This window comes from Triturus cristatus, chromosome 4_1 (genome assembly GCF_964204655.1).
Source record: "Triturus cristatus chromosome 4_1, aTriCri1.1, whole genome shotgun sequence".
NCBI lineage: Eukaryota > Metazoa > Chordata > Amphibia > Caudata > Salamandridae > Triturus > Triturus cristatus.
In genome coordinates this window covers 539726949-539751035 of record NC_140585.1, presented here as the reverse complement: position 1 = coordinate 539751035, position 24087 = coordinate 539726949, and the positions used below count along the sequence as shown (strand labels likewise).

Genomic DNA, 24087 nt, shown 5'->3' with positions numbered 1-24087 from the left:
TGATGGATTTCGATTCCTCAGAGATAGAAGTCTGGTGCTATCAAAGGTCAGGTGGTGAATACCAGGGATGGGTTGTCTTGATTCCACATTATTCCTCTTTAATCCACCACCAGACACTCCCTACGCCTTCATCTCACACTTGCAGGTTCTTATTCATCCATGTTTTCTCCCGTGGAAAAGACTTTCCTGGCTTTCTCTTCCTTTCTCCCTTGTGTGTTTTTTCACTTGATTAGTCAGCCTGATGAGGAAAAGCAAGTGCCCTTTCCCCAAAATGAATGCCAGGTGGTCCTCCACTGCAGCCGCTGCTTCAAATTTAAGCACAGACACACTAATTGTTGGAGGAATAAGTACAGTACTTGAGGCAGTATAGCTAAGACACCACTTTATTCTAGCAAATAAACTAGAGCCACTAGCTTGGCACCAAAGTGCAAGGAAATATTTTACAAATAAAATCATTGTACTTGCCAGTACATTGTATTTGCCCATGGTGGTGCTAATGCACTACTACAAAAGTCAAAGTGCAAAGTGTTGTTATTTTATTTCAAGAAGAGTAGTCATTCCTCAGGAGAGCATTAAACCATAGATTAAACTTGTGCATACTGGTGTGCACAGGGCATGCAAAGTTATTTCTGCTGGTGTCAGGGTGCTTAGTGCGATTACAGAGAAGGGGCACAACATGTACTTTCAGTGTTTTGTTTTCCAAGGAGAGGGGTATAGCCTCATTCTGGTGTGTAGAAATGCTATGTCCCATGTTGCTTGCCTGACTTCTGCCAAAACAGGTATGTTACCTGCACTGGGCCACCTTTGTGGCCCATTCATTAGGCAGCACATGCCTGCTGTATATGGAAAGGCCCACAGGTCCACAATTAAATTCAGGTAGCAGACCACAACACTGGATTTTGACCTGCGCATGTCCCGTCTTGGCCGAAGGGGGTGCATCAGTGAAGCTTAAACTACTAACGCTCATACTGTGCCTGTTTTATGTGTGCAAAGAAGAATGCATTGGTACTACCTGTAGTGGAGAGGATTTGTGCGCGAGGGCACCTTCGACACAGTCTCCCACCACACCCTCCGCACACGCCTCCACAACACAAGGATCTGCAACAAAGCACTGGACGGGACCACCTCCTTCCTCACCGGCAGAACCCAGAGTGTCCGCCTCCCCCCATTCTGCTCTAAAGACACCAAGTTCATCTGAGGCGTACCCCAAGAATCGTCCCTCAGCCCGACACTCTTCAACGTCTACATGGCACCGCTCGCCAACATCGTTCGATCTCACGACCTCAACATCATCTCGACACCCAGCTGATGCTCTCCCTCACCAAAGCCCCCACCACCGCCAAATCCAACCTCCACGAAGTAATGAAGGCCATCGCCGAATGGATGATAAACAGCCGCCTGAAATGAACTCATACAAGACGTAGGTCCTCATTATCGGATCCACCCCCTCCGCCTGGGACTCCTGTTGGCCGGCCACACTGGGAGCTGCACCGATGCCCACTGACCACTTACGCAACCTGGGAGTTATCCTGGACTCCGCGTTGTCAATGACCCAGCAAGTAAACGCCGTCTCCTCCTCCTGCTTCAACGCCCTTCGCATGCTCCGAAAGATCTACAGATGGATCCCCACCGGAACCAGAAGGACGGTCACCCAGGCCCTCGTCAGCAGCAGACTGGACTATGGCAACGCTCTCTATGCAGGAACCTCAGCCAAACTCCAGTAATGAATACAACGCATACAGAACGCCTCTGCACGCCTCATCCTCGACATCCCCTGCCACAGCCACATCACAGCCCACCTGAAAGACCTGCACTGGCTCCCTGTCAACAAGAGGATCACCTTCAAGCTCCTCACCCATGCTCACAAAGCACCCCACAACACCGGACCAGCGTACCTCAACGAACGACTCACCTTCTACACCCCGAACCGCCAATTTCGCTTCGCTGACCTCAGCCCTGTCCCCCGTATCCGTCGAGCAACCACCGGCTGCAGATCGGTCTCCCACCTCGCCGCAAAAACCTGGAACACCCTCCCCATCCGCCTACGACAGACCCGGGACCTGCTGGCCTTCAGGAGACTCCTAAAGAATTGGCTGTTCAAGCAGTAGCAGCACCTCCGCGCACCCCCCCCCCACCCAGGCGCCTGAAGATCTTCACAATGCAAGAGCCAAAATAACTGTCTCTGTTAGAGAGAAGACAAGAAAAGCTGGGCCTAGAAGGGAGAAAAAAGGACAATGGTGAGTGATTCTTCCCTTTTTTTGGGAGGAAGGATCCATCCAAAGCAAGTAATTTTGAGTGAGGGCCCAGAATTGGTATCTAGGCAAGAGAAAAGCAGAGTCTAATCTTCTGGCCAGGAAAGATACGAGGCAAATCTGTGCTCCATTTATTTATCTGCCTTGCATCGTACTTTGGGCACACTAGTGTGCTGTCTGTTGATAAAGCTGGATACCCATCAACTGACAACAAAATAACTCAGATATCCTCTAAATACAAGTGTAAAGATTCCTTTTAACAATAAGCAAAAAATACAAAAGCAACCCTAGACCAGCTTCAGAATTCCAAGACCATAGAGAAGGGTAGTCTGAGCCCTACGGCACATTGGGCATGGGTCCCAAGTCTGGGCATACCTATGGCATGGGTGGTATAATAATAAAACATAAAAGGTGATGAAGGAATGCCTACAGAAGTCTTAGACACTAGCAATCGTCTGGACGCATATCAATCTACCGTTCCTTGTCCACTATACTCATCCAAACAAGGACATGTGGTGCACAATAGATGTGTTTTGTGGAGAGGGCTGCTTGGCTATTTCTTCCAAGGCTTTTTCTGCAGGTCCTAGGCCAACCACTGGTGGGTTTTCTGATAACCAACTTTCAGGTACTACTGCACTGCTCGCTAGATGGCAAACACTCATTTAGTTTTAGGTTTTGATTCAATGTGGGGAAAAGCATTAAATCTGTCCAGGGTTACTTGAAGAGGTGATAAGGGTTTAGAGTTCAGATAGAGTACTGCACAAGGAAACACAATTAAATAATAAGTCAAGTCAATTTTCATTCAGAGTTATGTTCTTAGAAGGGTATGCATCTCTACCTGCAACAGCAATATGTAGAACAATTGGAAATTAGAATACATCCAAAACAGGTAATTTACCTTTCTAAGGATAATGGACAACCCCAAATAGTCGGGAAAGTTCAATAAGTAAAACAGTGGTCATTTCTATGGGCAGTATTATCTAAAGTCAACTGTGAATCCTCTAGCACGCCAGAAAATAGAAAACATGCAGTCTAGCTGGAAAATTCAGCACGCAGCAGTCAGAGAGAGGAGCCCACAGTGTGCATGTGGGAAAGAGCCTGCATGCTCACTATGTGTGCCTCCACCAGTGGTGAGACTTGGTGCCCTTTTCACCTGTGCTCAGTTTGGGGCTATAGATTCATACATCCTTTTGCTCTACGAGGAGAGGAAGTGGGAGGTAACCAAATCACATTTTTTTTTATAGTGGTAACTATTCTGGAAAAAATACAATAACAAAAAAAAAACCTCGATTCATTCTAACCAAGGGGCATAAATTACAAAATTGCCTATAGCTCCATTTATTAACAACAACCTTCGGTCTACACGGTCTGATTTTCTGTCAACAGGCACATGGATCCTTTTTCAAATATGATGTAATGCTGTGAAAACAGTGTGTGCTTTCAACAGCACTTGGATGCATGTACACTCCTAGCTGAACCTGTTTAACTAAATAGCTTGCCCTCTTTGGAGATACAATTGGTCCCAACCACATTCATTATTTTCAAGTGGGCATTAGGATTATATGAGATATCAGACAAAATAAATTAGTGGTATTAAAAACTGCATTTGGATTGCATTGTATAAAGCACATTTTACACATTTACAAACCGCAGGTTCCGCCACTTCAAGATGGCGATGGTTTGAGTCCCACAGAAAATGTCACTGATTCTGGAGCAAGCGAATTCTCAGATTGACATAATACAGACCCAATCCTAAAAGTTATCTAATCGACTGTCGTTCAGGGTATATCCACCAGTGAGGAGGCCGAAATAAGGGAGAGACTGATATCAGGCAAAACAAGTAGCAGATATTAATTGTATGATATAAATATATACTCTTTATATTATCAAACAGAAGGTTCAGCTGCTCCCAGATGGTCACGGCTAATGACCCAAAGATGATGTCAATGATTCCAGAAGTCTCAGAGTTGGGTGTTTCCAAGAGGTACAAATAGAGAAGGGACAGACTGATGCAATATTTTCAGTTCTCCAACTGAGGGTATGTCCATCTTTAAGAACATCAAGACTGTGCAGGACTGATTTTGGATCATTGGAGCAACACCGTAACAGCACAGATTATTACATGTGTTAGCGTCACATCAAATAGCAGTGAGCTTCCATGTGTGAGGCTACCGGTAGCAGTTCTCTGTAGAACATGACCAGTTTTATGAGCAACAGAGGAACAAGATTTCTTATCAATCAGACTTCTTGGTGGGTAATTTGGAGCAAATCATAATGATGTTTCAGGGAAGTTAATCCCATCATACATCTTAATCTGGGTAAGAGAATTTACATCAGGAGAAATTGTCATTAAAAGACTATCTAAAATATCTATAGTAGTTGAAGAGGGGAGGAGTTTAGGGTGGCGCGTACATCAATAGTATACTATTTGGGAATATACAGTAATGCAATCACAGATGAGAAGTTTGATTCCCTGGTAATGCAGTCCATACAGTTGTCACATTAAAATAAAAAATGGATAAATTGCTGCTGCAGTAAAATGCAGCTTAGAGGAACAATTACTATATTGTGATTAATTACACCCACTCCATTCAATGTGAACAGAAGTGAAGATAATATGAATATTTGAGGATTTTAGACCAGTAATGAAACATTTGGTAACCATGTGGACCTTTTAATGTACATTACAGTGAGTATACATAACAGTCATGTTTTTTGAAGGGGTGGATGAAATGTTAGATTCAATGTCACTCTTGTCAGTAACTTGAGTGGAAATGTGCTTGCTTTGTACTTTGTGGTACTCATGCCTTAACTTCGACTGCTTGTCTTGTTCAACAAATGTTGCATTGATTTGTTTACCACCTGATGAACATTTCTTCATATCTCAAAAATCGTTTAGGACTTAATGATGAAAATTATGTGTGCGTATAAGAGACAAAACAAGTAAACATTTGAACACAAACATGAATTCAAGGAATTGCAACAGTGAGGTGAAATAATTTATATGAAGTGAGAAGTCATTCAATCAAGCCCAGACTGGTGATTTATGATGCCCAGACTACAATACCTTAGTTGAGGGTCTGACTGCAGGATTACTTGCAGCATTGCCCATGTTGGGTTACGACTGTTAGAGCTTATGTTCAGCAGTCTACACCACCTGCATAATGAGGTAGACCCAGGCATACCAATATCAAGTAGGAGGGGCAAAGGAGGGGCAGAGAGAGTAAATGTTATCATGGGCATGAACGCAAGAAGAGGCTGGCAATTAAGAGCTGCTGTGCTGCCACTGTTGCATACAAGTCACCTGCTGTGTGAAAGCATGCACAGGACCATAAGCACAGAAACACTGAGGTGCAGTAATTTTGACTTCTGGGATGCATTAATGAATGGAAGGAAAGAATAAATAATGGTATTTATTAGGCACACACCACCTGCGTGCAATTAAACCTTTGGGAGTCCAGCTCTCATCTTATAAAAAGAAAAGCTACACCAAGAATGTGTAAGGGAGGATAAGTTCTATTATTCTCAATCTCCTTATATAGCAATGCGCCTTGCCTCCATTTTTTGCATTTTATTCAGCCCCTCCCCCACCCCCAACATTTTCTCTCTTTTGCTTTCGGTTCTTCACTGCTGAAACACATGCAAATAAGAAACAGGAAGGAAGGCCAGATTACCTAGACTCTCACATATACAACCTTTGGGGTCAGTTGGTCTGTGTGGCTTACCTGGGCCAGAGTACAGCATGCAGGGGAAAATATCAGAAAGATTGGGTAAATCTTCACCAACGTCAAGGTCTTGCGCATGAAGTCTGATGTGTATGAAGTACTCACAGGTACCAACAACTCTAAAAATATCTTGCTTCCTCAGTTATTAAATTAACTGACTCAAGGGAAGAACAACAGGGAAAACAACCAAGCTAGGCCTTAAGCACAAACCGCTTCCTGTCTTTCCTCTCCTTTCTTTCTCTTTGATCAAAGTCACCTGTGCCTCCAGAGGATGTGGGAGTATGATGTAGATCAGGAATTAGCCAATGTGCAGCCACCCTGGTGGATGGAGCCTAGAAGCTGAAGGTTACTATAAAAACAAATTGAGAAGCCTACAGAGACTGTCTTAACTTTTCCGTAAAGAAAAAAATCTGGATCCATGATAATTTAAGAGACCATATCTGAGATCCCAAAGACAGTTTAGGAACAGTCTAATGTGATGTGGAGATTGTTCTGGTGACAGCAGTGAAATGTGTTCCATATTTTTGTCTCAATTGGGGGGTGGAGGGGGTACAAGCAGAGATTACAAACCTTCTGAAGAGAGGCTAAAGAGACAGAAACCAGAAAGACCTGCAGGAGATTAGGATCTGGCTAAAACACCGACAAAGCCTTCTGATATGAACGAAAGTTGTTAAAATGGTCAGTATGCAAGATTGGTCACACACCAATGATTGAGTAAACTTGCAAGAGTGGTCTCAAGCTTTTACAAGTTGGTTAGTCTGTAAGACAATGAGAATTGTGACAACTTCATGAAGCCATTAAAGTTTCATCTAATAAATATTCGCATATATCTACCACAAGTTGGGAAGCAAGTCCTTTATAGGTGAAGTGCAGCAAATATGAAATGGACACAGCTTTGTAAAGCCTCTTTAGAACTCTCTTGCTGCCAACTTTGGCTGATGTGTACAAAGAATATCAGTCCCGTAAGGAACACAGAATAATTACCAAGTGAGCAAAGCTTAAGAACCAATAAGTAATGAACTTGCATGAACCAGCTTCAAGTTAATAAACTGTTGATATACTAGAACTGTGTTAAGGAACTCTTGAAATTCAAACTGCATACAACATGTGATATCACTAGGTGCCAAATCCGGGTATAGAGAACTGCAGACCTAGCCGTGGAAATCCAAAGGAGGTATCAGCCACCAACACTGAATTCCGACAAGACTAAGATCCACAAGAATGGAACAAGGGAAAGAATGGAAAACAAAATGTGCCTATTAGCCATTTTAGAAACAGGAGTTCAAACTCCGAGGACCAATTAACAATGAAGGAAGACAAGGTACAAAACAGTAAGATTTTAAGGGGGTTGGTAAATCAGTTTCCAAAACAATTTGATAAAGGATGTTTAGCCTGATTTAGTAATTACCTAGTGATCAAATAGATAATGGCTCTTCTTGTGGAAAGGAGCTTTATGGGCATTATGAACATCCTCACTCAAAATGTTCAACATCTAGGAGACTTGCTGGCCAGCATCAGAAAAGTCATCTCCATTGAGCAAAATATGTTTATTTATTTATTATTCACGTAAAACCTAACACAGAACTGAACCACAATCACTTGCAATCACATTTGCTAAAATGCAATTGATTCCATATTTATAAATTTGACAGTGAAATGCTTTAAAATATAACACCTGCAACAATTAGTTGTCAGGTGGAAACTAGAAAAGTAACATTTCCTAACCAGCTTTTAATAATGCATACTCACAAAGGCGTACTGCATGGTTCTGTTTCAGTAGCTGCTTGGGCTATTTTTGAGTCACTACAAGACACAGAAGAGCACCAATCAATCACAATCTAGAATTTAGCAGCAAAGGCATCTTTTTGTCTCATTCACAATTTCCTGGTTAGTTTCAATATTTAAAAAAGTGACATTTGCTACCTTAGATAAAGCTCAGCGGTAGCAGGGACATCAACCATATAGTTGTTCAAAATCGATGTTAAGTCTCACAGTGTAAACACATTTTTCATTAATTCAAACTCTGCTGTGAAAACTACTAAAAACGGCGATGGTCAAGATAATTAATACAATATTGAGTTATGGCAGCTTTCTAGCCACCTTTACATGGAAAGCCCAACAAAAGAGGTCCTTCCTTGCCAGCATATATCAAAACCCACAGCCGTCACTAACTGAGAAACAGCAGAAACCAACGAAGATGGTAGTTTCACCATCAGAATCTAGTAAATTGTAGAATTCTGACAATTCAAAAAACGAATAGGCACAAGCTACACATGCGGTAGCATTTATCATTGGCTGGCTGCAAGCAATAGATTTCTCTGGTTTATATTTATTTTTAAACCTCCTATCCCCTCCCTAACCAAGTCAAAGCCATTAACTGCAGTCTTATTCTTCCATGGAACTATAAAATCTTTGACATGTAGTTCTAACCAAACTCCAGTTGGGCAAACAGTTCTACATCATCCTGTGCAAATTTATGTCAGGTATCCACCAATATCACAGAACTAAAAAGATTGCTCAAATCAGCATCAAATGAACCGCTTGATACAGCACACAATGGCGTACACCGCATTTTCATATGCCTCAGCCTATGTGCTTACATTTTTTTTTATCATTCCAGTCTGATTGCATACTCGAGTACACATTGCTCTGCCCCAGGAGTTGCAGAGAAACAGGTCATATTACTTTTATCAAAGCAACTGTCAAAAACCGGGAAGTCATGTTGGATGCAAACCAGTTTCATGTCTCAGGTAGAAATAGAAAGTCCTCCATTTTACCAAAATAAATATCTCTGCCTTGCACAATCTCTGAAACCACCTCTTGTTTGTTAGCGGTCTAGTGATTTATCATCTTATTCCACCCAAAAATGCTAATACTCTAAAATTCATTCAAGCATTCCATCCATCACTTTTTCCCCTGGGATGATTATACCAGCACGCCAATTTAAAACACACAACAAATGTTCAAAAGATCAATGGCCAATTTATCTTTGACCTAAGAGAATGACAACCAGACTCATCTTGCCTGTGAGGATTACATAGGCTCCCTGTGCAAACCAGATTGGCCCTTTGGTCCCCCATGCTCACATACTAATACCTTTATGGATCTACCTTGTGCATCTCCAAGAAAAGGTGCAAATACTATCATGCCTCCCATTCACAGCACCTAGAGCCTGCAAATATACTACTAGAACCCAGGACTAAGTGCAGAAGCGGGTAGGATGATGCCTTCCTTTAAACTCTTCAATGCCCATGACGAGCTGGTCTCGTCATGGGCCGCGGTTGCGCTGTGCCCATGACGAGACCAGCTCGTCATAAACCCCGCCCGCTAATGAAACGGCCGGCACAGGGCGGGGAAAGGGGCGGGCACTGAAGGGGTTAATCATTCTTGAACATTCCCTAAATTGGATTGTGGAATCCACACAACCATGGTCTAATTATATGGATTACTGAATAAAGAACCCCCTCTCCCCTCCTGAACTAAACAGATAAACACACAATCTGCTTTCAATGGCAAAGGCTTCAAGCCTTTAATGAAAATACATGACATTTCATGCCTAGTCGGAATTTTGCTACATTGGTGCAGAAGGTTCGCTCCTGTGCCGGTGGTGGCAAAACATTTATCTTTAGACACTTGGGAAATAGTTCTGTGACAAATGGTTGCTTGAACTGTTACACATGGTCTCCCAGGAGAGGCTAATATACAGAGTGCAAGGCCAGGTGTCTATTTTAACGAGGTACGGAACCTGGTCTTTGACTAATGCCCTACTGACTGTCCATATCTTTGCAAAATGCGATCCACACCCAGCCACTGGCTGACGCCTCGATTTCCATGTTTGCTTACCATTTATTGGATGGCTGTTGAACAGAACACGGTGGGAATCTTGTGTTATTTTGATGACCAATATTACTGTTTGACTGGTAAAACTGTCTCAGACATGCTTCTATACAACACAGCAGCTACTCACCCTGTCTTTGCTCTCTCTATTCTTCCCTTCACCCTTTCGCTATCAATCTTATGTGATGGACAGTTTTGCATTGGTTATTTATCATACATGTAAGTCCTCACAATAGTCAAGGATAGCAAGCCTACATAATGTTAATTTCTAAGAACTCAGTACCTCTGAAAGCTCATTATCAAACGTACTTCAATTCCAGTTGATTCATTACATGCTCAGCCTACGGTAGCTTACTTAGCTATTCTTACTTGAGTTTTTCATTAATTTTTTCAATTTTTTTTTAACTGATTGCTCTTGTTCTGATTTCCCAACATGCATTTTCAGCACCACTGGAAGGCTATCTGGAGCTTTGCTAATAGTAGTGCCAAATCTGCAATGAATATTGCTTTTTTGGTGTGAGGTATTAGCCTTAAACACATTTTAGGCTTGTGTAGACAGAGCTTGCCAGTAACCGTGGTAAGAGCCTGGGTAATCTCTTCTCAATATCATGTATCCTGGCACCACCTGTCAGCCAGGTAACTGGGGCACCAGGTAGTAGTTGTGGGATATATTTTCCCTTGACAGATGAGATGTGTCTTATGCAACAACGAAAAAATAGTTCTTTTGTAGGACTCTGAAATTTGCGATTCTGGAGACTTTACTCGGATAAGGGGAGTAATGTTGCAATCAGACAGAAATTCAGCTATAGCAAGGTACTATGCACTGTGACTTCATGCGTTGGTGTAAGATCATGAAAAAAAGCCTTCTTGATATCATCCTAATCACAACTTTACCCACAAGTCTCAGCTTAAACATTACACTCTCCAAAACCGTGAGCCTGACGAAAACCCCAGCAACCACTTAAGCGGAACCATAACTATCACTAACTCAAAGTATTAAATCCCCTAAAAGGAAAACTTAGGTTTCAAACTTATAGTTCTTCATTATTCTTCAATACATATATAAATTGTAATAATTTTCTTACATTTGTTTTAGCATAATGTCCTACTGTGCCAAACTTGTGATGGGCTCTCACCCTTTCTAAATACTCCGCTACGAAACCAGGAAGTAACCAATGTAAATTGTGGTCAGTTTCAATGAGCCTTTATGTAAAAACATGTTAAGACCGTGTTTTGAGTTACATTTGATTTCACCAAATTAGCTTGCAAGACATTATCCATAACTTAAAAAGTAAATCAGAATTAGTCCAATCCAATTCCTCCTTTCAGGCAAAATGCTAAATAGGACTATTGGCTGAGGTAGGATTCCTTGCAGTGTGTGTGCTCTTTCCAGTATGACACACTGACACCTTCAGTGTTACTTTTACTACATAACATCTCGAAATTCTGCACGCAAATGGAAGGATGCCCTTATAAAGAGCCAGGAGTTGAGCAGTCAAGAAGTAATCAACTTCCATGGAGGTTAAATCTAGTGGGAAAAAACGTACTCTAGTGAAGGCACAAGGAGAGCACAATACCTTGGATACCACATCAGTTTGGTTGCCTTCCATGTGGAGGATGTTGGTTCTGCTCACTTTGCCCATTTCCAAATGTTTCAATCCAACAATTTGAACCGCAGCAAGACAAACTGCAGATTAAATGCTGTTCCCTTCTCATAAAAGCAAGTGAGAGTAAGTATATTACTTGAAAGAGTGCCCTAAATTTCTGGATTTACAAGTGGTAATGCGGTCTGTGCTAAAACACAAAAATCCTTCCCTTGGTTTAGAAGGTCAATATTAACTTCAAATTAAGATTAGCTACTTATCTTGAAGCTTCTTTTAGTAAAATTGACCACTCTACAAAGAAATGTATGAGTATATAAAATATTACTCATGTTGCACTGCTGAGTAGTAGGGCTTCACATACTACATAATGCCTTTGAATATTAGACCCAAATTATCAAAAAGTGAATATTCATATACAGTTAGTACAAATATAAAGAACTGTTCTTGCTCACAATTTTATTAACAGGAAGTTTGACATTTCATAGCCAATTCCCACAGGCATTTGTTATGTTAAACTGCATTTCTAGAGCACACAATCACCACAGGTTTCTAGGCGCTTTTAGCAAGGTAAACAGCTGTTAAAAACCCTGGTTAAGTCAGGGAAACACATGTGAAGAGTATGTATTTACGGGATTACCTGAACCTAGTCTCCTCTGAGCACAACTGAGAAACCAAAGAATTCCATTACTTCAGTGTACTGATTGAAAAGCTACGAACCCCTGTCCTGCACTGCACAGAGCAGAACAGAGGATCTTCTTGGAGCAGATCTATGAAGAAGTTTCAGAATAAAAGAAGGAGCCTCCTCACAGTCATGCATTAGTATATGAATTACTACTGCAGGACTTCTTCACATACTCCTACAAACCTTTGTGAATTAGTCCCATGGATTTTACATCATATCTACAGGCCATTCATGTATGTGGAAGCACTGGTGATTTAGGATCTTTATTAGGAGTTGGAGGTTCAGACTGCGGGGGATAGAGGGGATTTATCCAAGACATCGCTCTTATTTAAAGCCTTTTTAACATAGTAAAATGTATGTATGAAGGCATATTACAGAGGACGGACTACAACAACAGGGCTGTAGTATTCTTGGTAATTAGATAGAGGATTTAGTAACTAAAAGCCTCACCAGCGATGAAGGAATCAGCAAAAGGATGGCAGAGTCCCAGGAGCATCTGCATCTCCAAGAGCATCTTTATCAAGTTACACCTTGTTTTTATTTGAAGAAGATTTGAGTCAATGGATGTATCATAACTCCTCACTTAGTCATGCTATGTATGGGAACCGACTCAAACATACATTGTTTTCTGCTCAGGTGATAGTAGAGTGTAGAGTAAGACTGTAGAGTGCGCATTATAGGTTTTTAAAGAACGAGAAAGCACAAACATGGGCCAACAATGCTACTTCTGGGGAGAAGGATGGGTGTATGTGAATCTACAACTATAAGCTACAAAGGGATGCATACAGGATAATATTTTCCCTTCGTAGCATGTGTTGCTGTAGACACCTTCGCTCTGCACCAACTGTAAAGCAGCTTCCTCCAGAGTGGTGGCTAGGTGGTAATGATGCAGATGTTTAGAGTAATGTTCTTAACACTGTCTGCCTAACAATAGCCCTAAGATGGGCTTTTATACCTGTGCAGCAATGCTTTGTAAAGGTGGGTTGTGTTGACCAGGTAGCTGCCTTGCAGATGTTGGTACAGGAATATTATATTAGGAAAGCTATGATTGCTTTCTTGTTTCGTGTATAATGCGCCCAGGCAGTTGCATTGAGTACACGTTTAGCACTGGCGTAGCAACTTTGGGTGCATTTAATAATACCCCTTGCAATTGAGGGGTTTAGAAAAGACAATGAGCTGGTTAGTTATGGAAAAAGACTTAGTCCTGTCAATATAACACATGACTGCCGGCCTAATATCTAAAGGGGGTAATGCCCTTTCCACTACAGGATCAGGTGTGGAAAGAATATGGGCAGCTCAATAGTCTGGGTATTATGGAAAGGTGGGACTACCTTAGGCAAGATATTTGGGTTAGTTCTAAGGACTACCCTGCCCTCTGTCCTTGTACACATGAATGAATTGTAAACACTGATGAGCATGACAGAGGGTATGGCCATTAGGAGAGCAGCTTTTCAGGAAAGAAACTGTAGGATGCAAGAGAGAAGGGGTTGAAAAGGCAGACCCAAAAGCCTTGTGAAGACTAAGTTATGGTTCCACACTGAGGCTAGAGGTGTTCTTAGAGGTATTACCCATTCAGGTTCCTCCATGAATGGCTGAACTACAGGAATCCTGAAATAGGAGGAGTCTTACCTGGTCTGCACAAATGCAGCTAAGTGGAGGTGTATAAGGAATATGCAAGACTTGCCTTCAAAAGGTGTGAAGGGTAACAGAGGAAGTGCTAAACCTTGACTTTGAAGGGGTCTAGCTGCTTGGAGATGCAGCAGTGGACAAATCTGTTTCATTTGGTTGCATAACATGTACATGTAGTAGGCCTACGTGCCTCTTGCAATATGACCATGCTCACCTAAAGGAGATTTTCAGCAGCCAAACTGAGATCTCATGTACCGGATCATAATGTTGAGCTGTTTGGGACCTGGGTGCCTTACTTGGCCACGCTGTTGTGTGAGAAATTCTGGCCTGATAAGTAACTTCGAAGAAAAACAAGCTGTGATGTCCGAGCCAAACACTATACAGCAGGAGTATGCAGAGAACATGAGTTTCTATAGTTACGCATGCAACAAACCTTTTCTACCATGGTGAATCCCCTTCCTGTTAACCTCCCCCAATTTCTGAGTGATGTTTCAATCCCCTTTCCACTGTGGAAAAGGATATTCTTCTGTCATTTTTGTAGTAAATATCCAACCATTTCCAGCGGTTGGAAAACATTTTTAAACATACACAAACCTAAATATTTGTGGGTGTTCACTAACATCCAAGTCATTCATGTCCTGAAACACCCACTCACCATCAATTGGAGTAGATATATGCAAATGGAAACAAATATGTAAGTTAATCTATTTCAGAGAGTGAAACTTTTTATTACAAAAGGCATTTTGTGCTCTTAATAAGGCTACCACTTTTTCTGTTCTTCTCAGTTTAGAAGTCTGAATGGTTTCCAAGCACACTAAATGAACACTTAGTTTGAGCTGGGAAGCATTTGAATTTCTTTAATTTAATCAAGGAAAATCAAGCTAGAAAATCATTGCAGCATGCATACAAGAAATAATGACAGGTGAAAATGAAAAAAAAATTAACTTCTTAAGATACATTTATATTGTTCGAAAGAGAAAATCCAGCTAGAAGAAAGCTTTAGTAGTCAGTGTCCTCTTTCTCACTCCTATTAGTACTCATCAACCAGAATGGATGAACTCTTCCATAGCAAATCAATCTATAACTCATGTGGTTCAGGTTAAGCACCGAATACAGAGACAATGCTCCCTGAAGAGCTGAAAAATAACATAAGCCAAAATGGGCAGATTCAGGAAAGAGGTACGAAATAAGTCTGTACTTAACGTTTTCCAGATGAAAAGCTGTTTTTTTTCACTTGTTAGTTGGAATGGGAGAGCATTATTAAGTTTCTCACTCTGCTGCCAAAGTTAATATTCTGGCTTTTACCTTCTCTGAAATGAGTAGCTAGGCTGCAGGCCAACAGGGGTGGACCATTTCTTCTCAGCAATGGTCTACAATGACACCACTACATATTTCTATGCAGATACTGTAGGAAGCTGGCTCTGTATATACTATACCAAAGTGAGGTATAGTGTGCACAGAGTCCAGTGGAACCTCAAAGGTAGGCAGAGGTAAAGTTAGATAGCACCGTACTCTCCATTTGTGGTAGTGTGGTCGAACAGTAAGGCAGTATCAGAGGACAGTGTTAAGCATTTGTTGTACACACTCTGTCAGCAAATTAATTCACACACTCAAAGACTGAACTTCAGACCAATTGTTTTTGTATATAAATATTCCTTTAGTAATTTTATTTTCTAGAACCAAGCAAGCCTGGCACAGGTAAGCAATAAATACTTTACAGTAGTAATGCAGTTTGTAAACAGTTTGAATTGTAATTGTATATGCACTTTGTTTTGACTTACAGTGTGGTTGCAGAGAAATGCAATACTTTGTAAATACAGTACATAGACTTGAATGGGCTTTTCATCAAAATACCAGGTAAGTTACTTTTTAGATTACTTTTCTTACTCAGAGTAGTATACCTATATACTACTCTGGGACATTTCCTGTAAGCAGGTAAGTAAAATCGTTTTGGTTAAATAGTACAATTTTAAAGAATTTCTTTAGGTTTTCAAACTCCACATTTGTAAACTTTTCCAAGAAAAACAGTAAATGCTATCCTATGGTGGAAAATACTGTTATCGGTTTTGAGGTAAGTATTTGGTAGTGGGAGTTGAGGTTCTGGGGGTAGACTCAGGCCCCCCCCCCTCCCAGGGTCAAGGATGCACTCTCGTTACACCCTCAGCAGCACTAGGGCAGCCGGGTGCAGAGTGCTGAGGCTCAATGTTATCCAATGAGGGATAGGGAGCCTCCGGTTGGTGACTACTGGCGAGCAGGCCAGAAGGTTGTGGGAGCCAAGCTCCTGGTGTTAGGCTCAGGGCAAAAGGGGATCCTGTTTAGCACAAAAAGTGCACCCGCAGCAGCGCAGGTGCGGCTGGGTGCTGGTTTGGCGTCGGGTGCCCTGTTTTCAATGGGGATGTTCGGTTGTGGTTTTCAGCTGCAGGCTCGGTCCAGGAAAACTTCCAGGAGGAACCAACAGCTGGGCAGATAAGTTGGAGGTCTCGGGACGTAGGTGCACCTTGGGTTCTGTTCTCCAGGGTGCAGGGCGGCTGAATGCAGGGTTGTCTTTAGGTCGGATTTCACCTTACTGGGCCACTTGCGGTTGGGGGAGTGGGGTCTCTGTGCAGAGGCTGCAGGCGTCGTCAGGGAGTCCTGGAGGGGTCAACCCACGGTGGTCTCAGACTCTGGAGAGCTGGGGGACCTCGCTGGGACAGGTGGGCCACTCGAACTCTGGCTGTAGGCGACGGGTGCAGTGGTGGTTCCAGGCATCAGGTTTCTTTTTCCTCAGCAGGCTCGTAGTCTTTCTTTGGGGTTTCTTCTGACCAGAACTGCTGTTCACAGGAGATGCCAGGGCAGTGGGTTGTATGCATGGCACACAGAGATGTGTGCAATGTCGACTGCACTTTGTTCTGCACCAAAACACGCAGCCTGCAAAGGCAGTGTGTGAGTGTAAAGGTACAGGGCCTGTAAGGGTGGCACAATAGGTGCTGCAGCCCTTAGAGGTCTTCCCTGGTCACATTGCCCTGGGTACCTGTGGTACCATTTACCAGGGGCTGACCTGTGGCCAGAGTTGCCAATTGGGTTAGGTTTGTGAAAAGAACACAGGCCCTGGGAACCTAATTGACAGGGACCCAGGGCACATCAAGTCAAAGTGCATCAGTATTGTGGCAAAAAGTGAGGGGGTTCTGCAACCGAAACCCACTTTCCTACAGATAGACGCTATCTTAGTTGGTAAAGAATGTTTTAAAAGTAGGCCCTATCTTACATATCGTGGAGCAAGCTTTGAAGTAAAGTTGGCATACTTTTTATTGTAAGTAATCATGGCCCTCAACAATAAAAACTATAATGTATACAACAAACGTATCTGCTTCATAGAAGCAGTGGACATACATTACAACATATGGAGGGTCCAACGTCAATTCCCTTGCATCACAACACATTCATATAGCCCATCCTAGATTGCTTCTGTCTCGGGGTGGGGCGTGAGAGAATATATGTGTATATATATATAGTATTCTTAAACAAAAGAGCATTGAAATTGAAATTGACAGCACACAATAATATGTTGGTTGAATTTATTGAATTTTGTCTTCAAAATAATATATTCCTCTTTCATGGAGATCTCTACAGGCAGGTCTCGGGGACCGCGATGGGCACCTGCTTCGCCCCCAGCTATGCGAACTTGTTCGTAGGCTGGTGGGAGGAGCAGGTGGTATGGTCCCCCTGCAATGCTGAATGGACAGATAAGATAGCAATATGGCACCGATATATTGACGATCTCTTTGTCATTTGGAGGGGGTCAATAGATGAAGCAAGAGATTTCATTGAACATCTCAACAACAACAATGTGAATTTATACTTCACAGGCGAGATAAGTTCAGTGGCAGTGAACTATCTCGACCTTGAGGTGAGAGTACAAGACAACAAAATAATCACAGCCCTATATCGGAAACCGACTGCAGAGAACAGCATATTGCATGCTACTAGCAGTCACCCAATGAAATTGAAAAATAGCATTCCATATGGGGAGCTTTTGCGTCTTAAACGTAACTGCTCTAGGGAAGGTGACTTTACAAGAGCAGCCAAAGATAGCATTGAGAGATTTGTAGCCAGAGGGTATGATTCACTGTTATTGCAAAAAACCCTGCGTAAGGTGAATAAGATACCCAGAAGCAACCTGTTAGGAGAAAATATAAAGAAACAAAATAAGAAGGAAGAGGAGGGCAGATTTCGTTGAATCACAACATATTCTGAGGATGCCAATGCCTTAAAAACCATTCTTCGAAAAAACTGGCAGGTTTTAAGAACGGATCCCATAATTGGGTCAGATATCTCACCGGTCCCATTAGTAACCTTTAGGAAAGCGAGGTCACTTAGGGACAGATTGGTCCATAGCCATTTAGAGAATCCAATAGACAAGAGAGGTACCCTGGGTGATATGAAAGGCTTTTACCCTTGTGGGCGATGCAAAGCTTGTGCATTTAGCAAGAGAGTTTTAAGCTATGAAATCAAAGGTATGAAGGAACGTAAGATCATAAGCAAGTTTGTGACTTGCCAGACAACGCATGTGGTGTATTGCTTGATTTGCCCTTGCAAATTAAGATACATCGGCAGCACCATACACAGTGTGAAAATAAGAATTTTTAGAACACATGCGTGCAATCACAAATAAGGACTTACATTATCCAGTGGCAAGACACTTTGCCATGAAACACAACAGTGATAGAAATTCGCTTCAATACTTTGGATAAGACCATATACCACTCCCTATTAGAGGTGGGGATAGAGTACTGAAACTGAGAAGATTGGAATCTCGGTTTATAATCGACTTGCAGACAAAAACTCTGAATGGTTTGAACAGTGGTGAAGAGTTAAATGTACACCTAGGGATCTAGGATAAAAATAACTCATCTGACATTGTAGAGTCTGAAACTTTTTAAACTAATGTTACACAGATAGGTTGAAAAGGCCGATACACGGCGTGAATGAGAGAAATGGATGAGGACTATAGGCGGTTCAGTATCTCTGAGTCGTTAATGGCCGATCCACGGCAAGATTTTAATGACAAGGAGGTGCAGAAACATTTATACTGACGAGGTGATGCATAACACATACAATAATGTAGAATGTGGTATGAATTGTTTTAGCAATATGCTTATATAAAATTGTAAAATAGAATTCTAAGCTAAAATGTTGATTTTTGCACACTCCAAAATGGCGCCCAATTTGTATGGGAAAATTTGTCCTTCATCTATTTCGAAACCCGGAAATGCTGTGTTTTTTAATATATAAAAAACGATGCCGCGCTACACAAATTGCAAACACACTGACGAAGGGAGAACCCGAAACGCGTATGTGAAGCGTTATGGAATAAACTGGTTATCGAACAAAACCCGCGAGTGCTGTGTCTTTCTTCCCGATTGGGAGAGAGAACCTTTGGAGCTGGATAGAATACACGGGGCACCACCGTGTGAGAAGCACCCGTCATGGAGTGACCCATGGCAAAGGTGCAGTGGAGCGATTATATACATATATACATACATATATATATATATATATATACACACACACATCTCATTAGAACTCCTGGATTCCACCACCAGTGATTCCTTCAATAAATTTCTATAACAACTTTTATCATAATACTACCCCCTAATGACATACTTTTTCAGTAAACACTCAAAGTAAGACTATGGGGGGACAGGAGTTAGAGGGATCTATCAGTTCCTAAAGCATAGGCTCTCAGTCCACCAGATCTTCTGTGATTTTATTACATTTCCCCAGAGTTTTTACTAGTCCTTCTGTTGTGGATAAATGTAGGTAAAAGGTTGTGTGGCTAACTAGGCCTAGATTGGGGTACAATACGCTCTATCCGGTCCTCGACTCTGGTATGAAGCCTTGTTGTCTGCATATTCAGCCAATAGATGGCTAGTTGACATTTGGCCACCACAGCACCTCAAATCTGAACTTCATCTTTTCTTTCTTCCTATTTGGAAGTAGATCAAATAGACATGCTGATCTGTTAATGCAAGTAAAATCCCCCAAAAAGGCCACAGTTTCTCCCAGACTAGTAAGTTTGAAGTTAGTATACAGGGACAATGTCTCCATGTCATATGGAAAATGTCTGATTCAGACTCCTGGCAGCTCAGGCAATTATAAGTATCCAGGCTAAAAACTACTCCGTGTCATTGGAGTTAGGTCATTTTAATGTAGATAATTAAATTGAATCAATTTCATCCTTTAACTGAATTCACAAATGCAGAGGTCATCAATTCCGGTTGATACGCACTACTCTGAGTGGGCAAGGGTACTGAATACCTAAACCTTCTTCTATGTTTAGTCCAATTTAGAATGTTTATTAAGAAAGAAGTAGAATGTGTGCATGCCAGACTACAGTTAAAGGTGCAGGCCGGACCTCGACAAATTTGTAATGAAGTCCAATAATGCAAGGAGGTTCGCTGTTGTCTGGATGTGGTTAATGACTGCCTGTGGCTTCCCTTCAGCAGCCAGCCATCCATCAAGGTAAGGCAGACTGGTGCCTCCAAAGGTGTACAGCCACTAACACCATATCACTTTTATACTTTCATGAACACCCGAGGGGCAATGGTGAGGCCAAAAGAGCACTACAAACTGAAGATGCTCCTTGTATATTGTGAATCGCTGGCAGGACCTGTGGGCTCACAGGAGAGGGATGAAAATAAGAAGTCCTGCTGTCGGAAAGTGGATTATTGGTAAGGGCAAATGTAGGTCTGCCACTGGCAATTAGGCCACCAACACATGATAGGACTCAGCATAGGTCTTAGAAAATTATTCCTATGCTCATCCCTTGGTAGCTTGGCTGCGAGCAGGCAGGCTTACCTTCAAAGACAGGTATGTAAAGCATTTTAAAACACCAATTCAGTAAATAATTAAGACACAACACATAATAAAAATTCAACACCAATTTATAAAAATAGGAAATATTTTTATCTATAAAATGACACCAGAACGACAAAAATCCAATGTAGGGAACCGGAGATATGAATTGTCAAAGATTTAGCATTATATAGCACTTAGAAACATATAGCACCTTATTGGGATATCTGGTCGCGATAGACCGGCTCAAAGTCAAAGTTTCAGACTGACCGTGATGGAGCTCTGAGCGGCTACCACTTGCGGTAGGTCCCAGTCACAGTTTTTACCTGGAGCTTTTCTTCCCGGGGTCCCCCGAAGCGCTCAGCCAGTCCGGATTCGGTGAGGGTTCGCCGGATAGCCTTGTGTTGAGCTCCCGGTCAAACTTATGGAAGTCCGACTTCCGGAGTGTTTCAGCGGGGCAAACCCAGGATCCAGGCCGACACGAGGTTGAAGGCTTCCGCGGTCACCTTTTCTTCGTTCGGACTTAGAAACATTTACAGAGCTTTTTCTCGCGGGTCCCTCGATGCTCTTCACCAGGCCGGATTCGGTGAGGGTTCGCCAGCCTTGGATTTCTTCTACTCCCGGTCAAACTCTGAAAGTTGGGCCTACAGAGCTTTTAGCGGGATGAACCTGGATGGCTTGGCCGGCTCGCTGTTGATGGCAGGCAGCTTGGCTGGCCAGGTTGAGTCGATCCCTCTATGGGGCTTTTTTTCAAAGTTGCTCCAAAGTTCTCCAAATTTCTTGAACTTCATCCTGAAGTTCCTCAAGGGGTCCCAACGTGTCTCAAACTCGCTCCAAGATTGTCCTTGAAAGTTGAGGACTTCAGTTCCCACAATCCACTTGGACAAAACACTTAGAAATCCACTAGTGCTCTCCAGGTTGAGGATCCTTGGTGGTGATGGTCCAGGTGAGCTCTGTTAACCCGTAGCTTGCAGGGAGTCCACTCTTTAGTTCTTTTGCAGCAAGGTAATCCACAGGGCTGTAGTTTCAGCTGGTGCAGTCTTCAGAGGACAGACCTTAGAACTTTGCACCCCAACTTCTCAGCATGGCAACGTCTTGCTTCCTTAAGTTTCAAACAGGAGATCTGAGAGGCTCTGCCCCTCTCAGATACTTATTCCAAGTTCTCTGGGTCAAGCAGGAGGACACTGCTGACCAATGGGAGCAGGGAAACTCCCCAAGAATATGACCACATCCTGTAGAGTGCGGCATTATGTTGTCTCATAGTGCACCCAATCCCCCAAATTCATAATGGATGATTTTCCAGCAGGGAGGTAAGAGCTGGCTAAACACACCCCTAGGATGGCTTACTTTCCATAAACACTCCCCCTTGTATCTGTACATTCTTTCCATAAGCCTAGCTCTGGCTGCGGTGAAACGTTAAGAGTTGTAAATGACACTAAGACCACCTCTTCTCTTTTTAAGACCATGTTTTAAGACTCCTCCCCCTGCTCTGGCATTCCAGTGTAGCAGCACACTGCCCTCCCAGCAGAGCTGGTTAACCCAGGGGCTCTTTATCACCTCTTCAAGGCAGCCTGGCTAATCCACTTAACTCTGACCAATCAGGACAGACCACTGGAAGGCTGAATATGGACTTACAAAAAAAAAGGCTTTTAAATTCCTGTATGTACACTTTAGGAGAAATTCAACCATATCATATTCTTGAGTTTATTAATACCATTCGGGGAAGTCTTTTGAATGGCACTTCTAGCCCTCTCCTATCAAGTGTTATTAGTTAATAACTTCCTAACATGTTAACCTATGTAGCAGGGGATTTGCAAAGGGAAAACTTGGGCCATTTTTCCAGCACCAGGACTTACAAAAACATATTTTATAAGCTAATATCTACAGGACCCCCACACATGGGACACTAGGGGAGACTTTAAGGGTTCTGATTCTGTAGAAATGTTGCAGATCCACAGGGCTCCTAGCATCAAAGTCGAATTTGGGCAGCACTTTGTCACAATGTGGGGAGTGAAATGTAAAATTTCACTTAACCAAGGCCATATAAAACTAATTTTATAGGGGTCTACCTTATAAATACCGGACCCCACACCCCTGGGACACCTAGGGGAGACCCTGGGGGTTCCTAATATGCCAAAACATTGTAGGTTATCAACTTTTAAGTGCCCCAAACCTTAAAGTCCAGTTTGGGCACAATTTACTTTTTAAAAGAAGTACTGCCACCCAGGGCTACTTTTAAAACTGACCTCAGCCTTCAGCAGTGCACACATTCAATTGTAGAAAAGCTGCTGGCCTCCAAACTGCCATGCCCTATTGTGGGCTAGAGACTTCTAGATAGTTTTAATCCCCTTGCCCTAATATTTTAATAGGATCTTATAGGGTAGGTCATGCCAACCAGAGGGGTACCCCAACCCATAGTGTATGTAGGTGTTTTTCACTGTATTCTAACTGTCTCTTTCAGCATAGCACTGGCCCTAGGCCTGGTTAGGCAGAGCCCTGGGTCAGTCCGAGTCAGTTACCACCAGTACCATTCAGCAAAAGGTTGGGGGGTGCCCAGGGCACAGAATGACTTTGCAACATAGCAGCCTCCCCACCCCCAAACGAAAGGAGATGGGTTAGTAACCTACACCCTGGCAGTCCTCATCAGCTAAGTGGAAAAATCTGGAAAGTCCATCCGCATTTGCATTGGCAAACCCGGTCTGTGTTCCACTGTAAAGTCCATCCCCTGTAGGGAAATGGACCACCTTAACAGCTTGGGATTCTCCCCTCTCGTCTGCATGAGTCATCTGAGAGGCCTGTGGTCAGTCTGAACACGAAACTGAGTCCCAAATAAATATGGTCTCAACTTTTTCAGGGGCCGAACCACAGCAAAAGCCTCTCTCAATGGAACTCCATCCTCTGCTCTCTGGGAAGAAGTCTCCTGCTAATAAAGGCAACTGGCTGATGAAGGCCCTCTTCATTTAGCTGTGACAACACTGCCCCAATCCCTTGCTCTGAAGCATCTGTCTGAACCACAAATTCCTTTGTGTAGTCAGGGGCCAGCAGCACTGGTGCTGAACACATGGCAGCTTTCAGAGTGTCAAAAGCCTTCTGACACTCTAGAATCCAATCCACCTTCTTGGGCCTCTTTTTAGAAGTGAGTTCTGTTAGGGGCCCCATAATGGTCCCATCATTTTGAACAAACCTTCCATAGTACCCTGCAAGTCCAGGAATGCCCTGATCTGAGACTGGGTAATAGGAGCTGTATAATCCAAAACAGTTTCGATTTTATCTTGGAGATGTTGTACATGGGCCCCACCTACCAGGTGGCCCAGGTACACCACAGAACTCTGCCCTATTTGGCACTTGCTTGCCTTAATAGTCAGGCCTGCCAGCTGCATGGCCTGAATCACTTCCCTTAGGTGGCTTAAGTGATCCCCCAGGTAGAACTGTATACAGCTATATCATCCAGGTAAGCTGCACTGAACTGTTCCAACACAGACAAGACCCTGTTCACCAACCTTTGGAAGGTGGCAGGTGCGTTC

General features: G+C 42.7%; 1 protein-coding gene across 37 annotated transcripts in view; it reads right to left on the bottom strand.

Annotated features, from left to right (window-relative positions):
* PPFIBP1 (PPFIB scaffold protein 1) overlaps positions 1 to 24087 on the bottom strand; it is a 1024139-nt gene that overhangs the window by 463751 nt on the left and 536301 nt on the right. For 24 of the 37 annotated variants that reach the window (XM_085652838.1, XM_085652839.1, XM_085652808.1 and 21 more), the window contains one exon: positions 7727 to 7780. The exons of the other annotated variants lie outside the window; for them this stretch is intronic. In XM_085652838.1, the coding sequence (XP_085508964.1) occupies positions 7727 to 7780 (54 nt within the window). The remainder of the gene's footprint in view (positions 1 to 7726; positions 7781 to 24087) is intronic. 37 annotated transcript variants of the gene reach the window in all.